This window comes from Palaemon carinicauda, chromosome 11 (genome assembly GCF_036898095.1).
Source record: "Palaemon carinicauda isolate YSFRI2023 chromosome 11, ASM3689809v2, whole genome shotgun sequence".
Lineage (NCBI taxonomy): Eukaryota > Metazoa > Arthropoda > Malacostraca > Decapoda > Palaemonidae > Palaemon > Palaemon carinicauda.
Genome location: NC_090735.1, coordinates 33,415,982 through 33,426,620, shown reverse-complemented (window position 1 = coordinate 33,426,620; position 10,639 = coordinate 33,415,982). Strand labels below are relative to the sequence as shown.

The 10,639-nt window shown below is 26.7% G+C and overlaps 1 protein-coding gene across 1 annotated transcript; it reads right to left on the bottom strand.

Moving 5' to 3' along the window:
- Window positions 1-5,797: 5,797 nt before the first annotated feature.
- LOC137649235 (heat shock cognate 71 kDa protein-like) lies at window positions 5,798-7,669 on the bottom strand. The gene has a single exon (XM_068382220.1). The coding sequence runs from the start codon at window positions 7,667-7,669 to the stop codon at window positions 5,798-5,800; it is 1,872 nt and encodes a 623-aa protein (XP_068238321.1).
- Between the last annotated feature and the right edge of the window lie 2,970 nt (window positions 7,670-10,639).

Here is a 10,639-nt window from a genome sequence, read left to right as displayed (position 1 = left end):
CCAAAGAAGACGAAGAAGAAGAAATTCCAATAAAAATACCTAAGATTGAAAATCAACAAAAAGATCAACAAGAAAACCAATTTAAATTAGAAAAGGCAAATGCGTCTTTAGAAGGAAAAAATGATAGAACCAACATTGCCCTACTCGAAGAAAAGGAAAACTATGATAATAACGATGATGATGATGATGATGATGAAGAAGAACTCTGATAAAAAACTGATAAAAGTACAATATGTAGAAACATAATTAAGTGATATCATCATCAATATTAAGATTATTTCTAATATAGGTTGTTTGATTCAATTTATCATTATAATTATAATATTTTAAATATACACTAGCTATTTCTAATAGTATTAGTCCAATTAACACTATAATTTCGATAAATAACATTTGTTGGTCACTTATGTAAATATTATAATTTTTTTTTCAAAATCTTTAATATAGATATAACCAATAACACCAATGATAAGAATATCATTGTCACGAATAATGCATCAGATAGGACCATTTTGGATACAGTTCTCATTTTTTATGTTTTATATTAAACTTTACAAACTTTAAATTGCATATAAATAAATATATAGTATATCATTTTCACTAGTTAGATAATGGGAGTTCCGTTTCTTACAAATAAAATTCAAGATAATAATGCTCGGCTACCTTTACTAACAAAATACAAAAATAATAATGATAATCATTATCAATCGCAACATCTCAATGATATATATGATAATATCGGAAATGGAGGGAAACTGAATAGTATTGGTGTTGATGGAGCCATATTTTTACATGCACACGTTAAAAGACCAGACAAAAATGCGTTGTTAGATGATGATAAAATTGATATAAAAAAATGTAATGCAACTGGTGTAGTTAATAGCATCATATATTATATAGAACAGATTTGCTCATTTTATGAATCTTTTAGGAAAGAAGAAATCATTAACGATACTGTTTATTGTTTTCTTGCCGTGGATGGATCATCTCCAACCATCAAAAACAGAAAAAAAAGAGAAAAACTGGATGATTATAGTTTGTTGACCTTATCAGAAAAGAATGAACTCCATAAATATATTTTTCATTTATTAAAAGAAAAACTTATTTCTTTATCGTATCCCTATAATTTTTCATTAGAAAGTAACTATCATATTGAATATTCTAAAAGAGGAGAAGGGGAAGTGGAGCTAGTCAAATTTACTCAGAAATTCTGTGGGAATGACACAAATGTTATACTTTCATCTGACTCGGATGTAATGGCCATGCTCGTTTTAAAACAAATAAAAAATGTAGCTATAGTAACCCCCACATTAAGTAAAAGTAAAAACAGTGACACATACACTGGGCCTTTTATATCAAATCTATATAGTTTATTGTGTGGCCTTAAATTTAATATTGATCAAATGATATTATATGTTATATTACATTTTATATTTTTTGGTAGTGATTACAATTTTGGTTTTATGATACACCCATCAGAGAGCAAAAAAAAAATAATACACGAATTAACTGCTACATTCCACGCAGAAAACAACGACTTTTCTTCCATGATTAGATCAATTGGAAATTGTTGTGTCAGATTTTCTAAACAAAATACAGATACCAATAATACAGTATCGCAATGGGCTACTTCCCTGAAAAAATTATTATTTATTGAAAGTATATGTTCTATATTATATTATGCGTCAATGGGCAAATCAAGTATTTTTTTAACAAAATTTTCGCCGTTATTATATACAAAATTCAATATAAAAGAGTTGAAAACTTTAGTAGCCGCTATTGATTTTTATGAGAATTAAAATGAATCATGTTATCAAAGTTGAAATTTATTTAGAAATTACATCTTTTCCGTCTATAATAGTAGTAACTGGAGGGAAAAATGGATGTCCAAATAATACTGAGGGGGTGTAATTAATAAATTGTTGTAAAAATTTTATATTATGTCCATAACAATAATCATTTTCCTCGGCGAAACATTTCAAGTGTAACATGGCATGAAATATAACTATAGTTATATCTAATACAGTAGGTCCTATTTTATACAAAGTATCATTTAATGCATTTAAACACGAAATATTTACTGTAGTATCGAATAGGGGTCTCTCGGCACCCAAAACAACAAAACGGTGATCAGTATTAATCAATTTATTTTTTTCTGATAAATGGATATAAATTGCTTTATTTTCAATTTGATCTACGATGCTATTTGATGTAGATAATCCTGGAAACAAAGATTTATTTTTCTGTTGTATGTCAATGTTATTATTATTATTATTATTAGTAGTAGTAGTAGTAGTAGTAGTAGTGGTCGAACAGTTACAAATTCCTATAATTTCGTCTGGTAAATAATATATATAAATTGCATCTTTGTTTATAAATGCGGAGATGTGTTCTTTGTTTTTGGCATCCTTTAATTCCCACGTATTTGGGTATCTATTCCACGACAATATATTACGTTCTTTGTCTGTTAAATCATGTAAATTAAAAAAAGATTTTATTGTAATATCATATTTAGAAAAGTAATTTTCAAAAATAAATTTATTGATATTTCTAAAAAAATCTTCAAATTTCACTTCTTTACTTATATTACTAGATGCCATATATGAAAAATATTCAATCCAATTATTATAAATGGCAGTTACATAATCGTGACATTTTTTTGAATCTGAATATATTAACGAAGCAACCGGTGTAGCTTTTATACTATTCATGGGACCTAGTACTCTGAATAATTTATCCATTTTCATTTCAAGAATATCAATTCGAACTCTTAGGTTCTCCGCTTCATTATTAGATATCATTCTTTTTTCTTCGTTTGTTGATCCCACTAAAAAGGTATCAGATATATATCTTTGTGGGTTTATATTTTTTTCGTTTGAAATAATAATTTCGTTTTTGATTGAAGAATATCTTTTTCTTTTTTTTGGGTTTTCTCTTTGGGTCATTTTTTTAATTATTTAATAAAAAAATATTGTCGTTTTTAAATTTTATATAAATATATGTGTATATCATGCACACACACACACATATATACCTTGTTATATATTCTTTTTCAAATCCTAAGAGCAAATCTTTTTAGATAAGTCACACATTCTAAAAAAACATGACTACAAAATCAAAATTAAATTTTGTAAATGGTAATAGTAGTAGTAGTAGTAGTAGTAGTATTAATGGCGATAATTATATTAACGTTGAATACCAAAATGGAAATTTAAAACATAACACTAAGTATCTCAAAGATGATGATAAAATAGGAGAGGAAAACGGCAACAACGACAACAATTATAATAATAATAATAATAATAATAATAATAATAATAATAATAATAATAATAATAATAATTGTTTTATAAAATTAAATTGTGATTATAGACAACATATAAAATATAATATAAATGAACTGAAAAACTTACATTTTCTCATACAAGAACTGAAAATCAAGATTACTAATCTAATTGAAAAAATGGATAATATTTGTTCATCTGAAAATAATATTAATAATAATAATGATAATACAATTGATATTTTTTATAATAATCCTTTATTTTTATATAATACACCATCACCATCCTTTTTATCTACCTCATCCTTTTCTTCGTATATCATGCCCATAAATGAAAATTGCGACCCAAAACAAATACATCAAAGCTTAATTTATGGCTATTCAGATTATTATAAATTTATCATTGGTAAACGTGGAAAAAAAATTAATAATTTAAGAAAAAAATATAATGTTATTATTGATATACCCGATAAATACTCACCAGAAAATCAAATCATTATAATGGGTCTCTGTAAACTCAACGTACTAAATACCCACATAAAAATTTTGAATGCTATTGCATACGCCCAGAATTTTTCTAATTAATAATAAAACCTTTTATGTGTATATATAGTTAATATACTGAACACATTATACAAATAATTGTCTATTTCAAAAAATTCACACTAACTTTCCATTGGATATACTTGTATGAATTTTTTCATATAAATTTTCATATTGTGATATAGATATCGCCGGCTTAATTTTACTAGGTTGAATAATGGTGTAATAATGTTTTATACAAATAGGACAAGGAATCAAAAGTGGAATTATGTGAATAAATGCATATAAATGCTCTGATGAACAATTAGTTTTAGAATTTTTATTGTTTGCAGCATTTATTGAAAAGGCATGAAAAATATTCCAATATATTGGTCCCCAACTTGCCGGTCCATATAATTCAGGGGGCAACTTTGAATAATTAGAAAAAACCGTTTGATTAACATAGTGAATTGAATGTGGAGGAATTAATTAAATATCTTTTATTGTATCACAGCATCCTGTGTTATATAAAGTTTTGGATAATTCTTTGAGTGTGTTCACTTTATTGAATTCGAGATTTTTTGTGAATAAAATTTGCTGGTAATTATGTTGACTACTTTCATTTTCTAGATACCATTCCAAGAAAAGGTGTTCAATTTCTGTTTTTTTGTTTTCTATATCCTGGGGATTGTTGTTGTTATTATTATTCTTCTTAGTCAAGAAAACAATTTCCCATAACTGTTTTTCAATTTGTTGGGGACTCTTAACCTGAACTTTATAGCTTTCGTTGTTAATTATTGTGTTTACTAAAACCTCTAACATTTCAAAAAATCTTTTAATTTGATTTTTAATTTCTAATAATAATAATAGGTTATCATTGTTTTCATGTGAATACCATCTTAAAATAGAAAATATAGAATTGGTAAAAAATTCGGGGAAACATAAAATGGCTGGGTATTCTTTACAAGATTTTAATTTATAGAACATTTTCCAATTAAATAATAACTGGATTTCACCTTGTGATGATATGAAATCAATAGGAAAATTAATTGTTTTGGGGTGCATCTTTTTTTATTATGAAAATTATTTATACTAAAATAGTATCGCTGTTTACTGCATCTACAATGGTTTGTTTTATTTCATTATCAGGATTCATTTTTACAATAGTATTGATAAATGCCTCTCGAAATTTAGAAATAAACATCGTCTTCGTAGTTTGATTAATATATATATATAGGCAAATAAACGCGGGTCTAGTCTCGCATACATGACAACTTCCCCCTTTCCGCCTTTCTTCAAGTAATATACTCTATCAATGTTTCCTACATCAAATTTAAATTGAGTTAGATCATCATCACCTTCAATAGGATTATATATGTAATCAAACTCAACATTGAAATTAGTATCCTTTATAGCATTTTCAAATTCATCTGGATAGGCAATGTGATTGCAGTTACTTCTATATCTATGGTGGATTGCTCTAGGATATGGCTTTAGCGTCATTACCCCAGTGTTATCTAATTTCAGGTTATTATAAACAGTTTGCCTCAGCCCATTTTCGATGTAAATAACTTGAAGCAATAAATTAGGGTCTCTTGCCCAAAAAATATACCCTTCGTTTTCAAGTCCATCATTCCACGTAGATCCGTGCATATAGAAATACAATACCAAATTCTTATTCTTTAAATCATTCATTCTTCCAACCATTACACACTCATTTACATTTTCATAAAATGGTGATTCTTTGTGGTGTAAATAATATAGTCGATCAGTGGCATGTACATTTATATATTTTAAATCAAAAGGGACATCTTCTATATCGACATCTAAATAATAATGAGAAAATAGATATTGTTGGTGTATCCAGAACGGGAAACTACATTTTAAAAGATCTATTGGGGCATTTATTCCTTCTTGGTAACTTTTGAAATTATTCATTTTTTAATATATAAAATTTTATGTTAATAAATTATGAAAACCCTTCTCTGTTTATTAGTCAACTTCTTCAATGGTTGGGTGGAATTGATTATTATGTAAATTTGAATCATTTCCCCCAAGTATATGTTCATAATCCTTTTTTATTTCTTTTAATTTATTTTCATAATCTTTTTGTTTAGCAGAGGGGGTTTCATCAATCCACTTGAGAGTACTTTCTAATTTTGATTTAAATATATCTATATTACTACTGTTATTATTTATGATATTATTTTGTATTTCTAAGCAATATGATTCTAATTTACATTTAGCTTCTATATCGTTTCTTAATTCCCGATCTTGAGCAGCATACATTTCAGCTTCTTTGATCATTCGATCTACATCTTCTTTGTTTAATCTTCCCGAGTCATTAGTTATAGTAATTTTTTCTGATTTGCCGGAAGATTCTTCGGTTGCTGACACATTTAATATCCCATTAGCATCAATATCAAATGTAACCTTAATTTTAGGTATACCCTTGGGTGCCTGGGGTATATTATTTAATTGAAACCCCCCCAAATAATTATTATCTTTAGTTTTAGTTCTTTCTCCTTCATATATTTTAATATTAACACATTCTTGGTTATCACTATACGTAGTGAAGTTTTCAAATTTGCTAGTAGGAATTGTCGCGTTTCTTTTAATCAGGGTAGTCATAATATTACCGGCAGTTTCAATACCCAATGAAAGGGGAGTCACATCTAGTAATAATAAATCTTTGATCTTATCAGATTTATCTCCACTGAGAATGGCAGCTTGAATGGCAGCACCATAGGCTACAGCCTCATCTGGATTAATCGACTTATTCAAATTCTTTTCATTAAAAAAAGTTTGAAGGAGGTCTTGTATTTTTGGAATACGCGTAGAACACCCAACCAAAACAATTTCATCGATGTCACTCTTATCAAGCTTAGCATCGATTAACGCCCTTTCAACTGGCACTAGAGTGTTTTTGAATAAACTCCCACACAAATTTTCAAATTTAGCGCGAGTAATGGTAGTATGAAAATCAATTCCCACATATAACGAATCAATTTCGATTGTCGCTTGTGTAGATGAAGATAAAGTTCGTTTAGCAGTTTCACAGGCAGAACGAAGACGCCTTAATGATCTTTTATTGTTGCTTAAATCTTTTTTATATTTTTTGCTGAATTCTCGCGTAAAATAATCTAATAAAATACTATCAAAATCTTCTCCCCCAAGATGAGTATCTCCTGCTGTTGATTTAACTTCAAAAATGCCATCATTACTAATATTCAATATAGATACATCAAAAGTCCCCCCACCCAAATCAAATATTAAAACGTTTTGTTCTTTTTTATCATTATTTAATCCATAAGCGATGGCGGCGGCTGTGGGTTCATTAATTATTCGAATAACATCAAGTCCAGCGATGGTCCCAGCATCTTTGGTAGCCTGTCGCTGAGAATCGTTAAAATAAGCCGGAACTGTAATAACAGCTTTATTTATATTTCGTCCTAAATAATTTTCTGCAATTTTTTTCATTTTTGATAATATCATAGAAGATACTTCTTCTGGGGTTAACACCTTTTTCTCTTTTTTATATTCGACTTGTATTTTTGGTTTATTCTCTTCGTCAATATTTTCATAGGGTAAGATTTTGATTACTCGTTGAACGCAATCATGTATATAATTTCTGCCCATTAACCTTTTTACATCAAAAATGGTATTTTTTGGATTCAAGGCACATTGATTTTTTGCCGCTTCCCCAATAAGTCTTTCGGTGTCATTGAATGCAACATAAGAACGAGTGGTTCTATTTCCTTGGTCATTAGCAATAATTTCAACTTTTTCATTTTGAAAAACAGCAACACACGAATAAGTAGTTCCCAGGTCAATACCAATAACCGGATAATTATTATCCTCCATTACTAAAATATTTAGCTATCAACTATATGTTACTTGGTCGTAAATTAGAAGTCTAATGATGTATTGCAGTTCATATTCTGGGGTTTATATACATATACAGATGTACAGTACAGCTACTATTACATATAACTGAATAACAGTAACAATAAAATAATATTTAAAATTTATTAAAATTTAACAAAATTAAAAAAAGTTAAGATAATATTTTGCGTGGTTATGTTTTTTGTGTAACACTCTTAAATTATTTTTTGTAATACTATTAATAAATACATTAGTCACCGCAAAAAATCTTTTATTTGTCATAGAAAACGATTATTATTTGTTTTAAATATATATTCATGGGCATTATCAATCTATTTTTTTTATTAACCTGCTCATAATTTTTCAAATTCCCGACAATTATTTTTAATTGAAAAAATGCGTAAATTTCAATAAAATTTCAACAAAATCAATTAATAAAACTTTGGAAAACCAATAAAAAATTTTCATAATATTACCAATGAAGTTCATAACATGCTTTTTTTTGTTAATAATATTACCATTTCGGTTAACTGTTTTTTTTTGTGGTTAACATTTGTATTACCTTTTTTCATAAAATTACATTTTAGTTAATTATATTACCGTTTGGGTTCATAATATTGAATTCTAGTTAATAATATGACATAGAAAACTATTGAAAAATAAGAAAAAATATTTAAAAAATAAAAATATGTGTATTTTATGATATAAATGTAGTTTTATTGGGTAAAATGGACATTGAACGTGGGGAAAAAATTAAAAATAACACCTAATAGGACAAATAAATTAGGTTTTTGTTGAAAAAATAGAAAATATAAATGTTTTTGTTTCATCAAATACTACTTTTTAATTACAAAAATGAGGGATTATATGAATAAATTAAAAAAAATATTTAGATAAACAAGTATTTTTAATATAAAAACTTAGTTTTTATAAGAATAACCCACAAAAAATATTAAAAATTGAAGAAAAATAACCCAAAAAATGAAAAAAAAACATTCTTTAGTACAAAAAAATAATATTTTTTACAGAAAATTCACAAAAGACACACAAAAAAAACTAAAATATATGTATTTTTTAATATAAATATAGTTTTATTAGATAAAATGGACATTGAACATGGGAAAAAAATGAAAAATAACTTCTAATAGGACAAATAAATTAGGTTTTTGTTGAAAAAATAGAAAATATAAATGTTTTTGTTTCATCAAATACTACTTTTTAATTACAAAAATGGGATAAAATGGACACTGAACACGGGGAAAAAATAAAAAATAACACCGTATACGACCAAAATATAGTTTTTAGTAACATTTAATGTGACAAAAAAAATGTTTTCATAAGAATAACCCACAAAAATATAAAAAATTTAAGAAAAATAGTCTAAAAAACAAAAAAAAAACATTCTTTAGTACAAACAAAATAATATTTTTACAGAAAATTCACAAAAGACACACAAAAAAAATTAAGATATATGTTTTTTTTAATATAAATATAGTTTTATTAGATAAAATGGACATTGAACGTGGGGAAAAAATAAAAAAATAACACCTAATAGGACAAATAAATTAGGTTTTTGTTGAAAAAATAGAAAATATAAATTTGTTTGTTTCATCAAATAGTACTTTTTAATTACAGAAATGAGGGATTATATGAATAACTTTAAAAATATTTAGATAAACAAGTATTTTCTATAAAAAAAACCCAGTTTTCATAAGAATAACCCACAAAAAAAAAATGAAGAAAAATAGCCCAAAAAATGAAAAAAAAAAAACATTCTTCAGTACAAATTCCGTGGTGTAATTTATGTCTGTCAAGGATTGGTTTATATATATTTTATCTAAATAATATATTACTTTGATTATAGGGTGTTAATATTTCTGGGGATAAATTAAATTTGTTTTGATTTATAGATAAAATGGGTTTATCTTTTTTTATTTCAATATCAATATTTCCTTCTTTGTTAATGATTAATTTTTCATTTTCATCGTGATATTCCTTATATTCATTTTCGTTATCATTGTCAATTGGCATGTATTTATTTTCATGTATATTAAAATGATCTTTTTCTTTAAAAATACTAGTATTATTATTATCATTATCATTATTTTCATTGTTGGCTCCTAAATGGATTCTTTTATATTGAAATATTTCAAAGCTACCTTTTCTCTTCTTATTGTTGCTATTGTTTTCGTTGATAAATACTTCATCATCACCCAATTCATCGTCATCATCATCATCATCATCATCATCATCATCCGAGTCTTCTTTTTTTCCTTCATATTCCTTATTATTGATGGTGGTAGTATTATCCTCAGAAAAATGAGTTTTCCGTGATGTATAATTATCCTTTATGATAAAGTTAGCATTATCACTATCATCGTCGACAAATACTTCGTCGTTGTCAGAGTCTTCTTTTTTTCCTTCGTCATCTTCGTCTTCCTTATTATTGATAGTGGTAGTATTATCCTTAGAAAAATGAGTTTTCCGTGATGTATAATTATCCTTTATGATAAAGTTAGCATTATCACTATCATCGTCGACAAATACTTCGTCGTTGTCAGAGTCTTCTTTTTTTCCTTCGTCATCTTCGTCTTCCTTATTATTGATAGTGGTAGTATTATCCTCAGAAAAATGGGTTTCCCGTGATGTATAATTATCCTTTATGATAAAGTTAGCATTATCATGATCAAAATCTTTGGTGATGGGGATATTATCATCGGAAAAACTGTTTTTTTGTGGTGCGTGATCATTAAACTCTTTTACGTTTTCTTTCTTCTCTGTATCATTATTAAAGTCATTATACGTAGCTTCTCCTCCCCGCTTATATGAAATAAAAGTTTTGCTATTTTCTATTATATAACTAGCATTATTGTCGCTGTTATTTTTTTCGTTGTCTCTGCAACAAATTTCTTTATCAAAATATTTTTCCGTTTTTTGGTCATCACTGGA

Coding starts and splice junctions, on each gene's coding strand:
- LOC137649235 (XM_068382220.1), bottom strand. CDS start 7,669: ATGGAGGATAATAATTATCCGGTTATTGGTATTGACCTGGGAACTACT.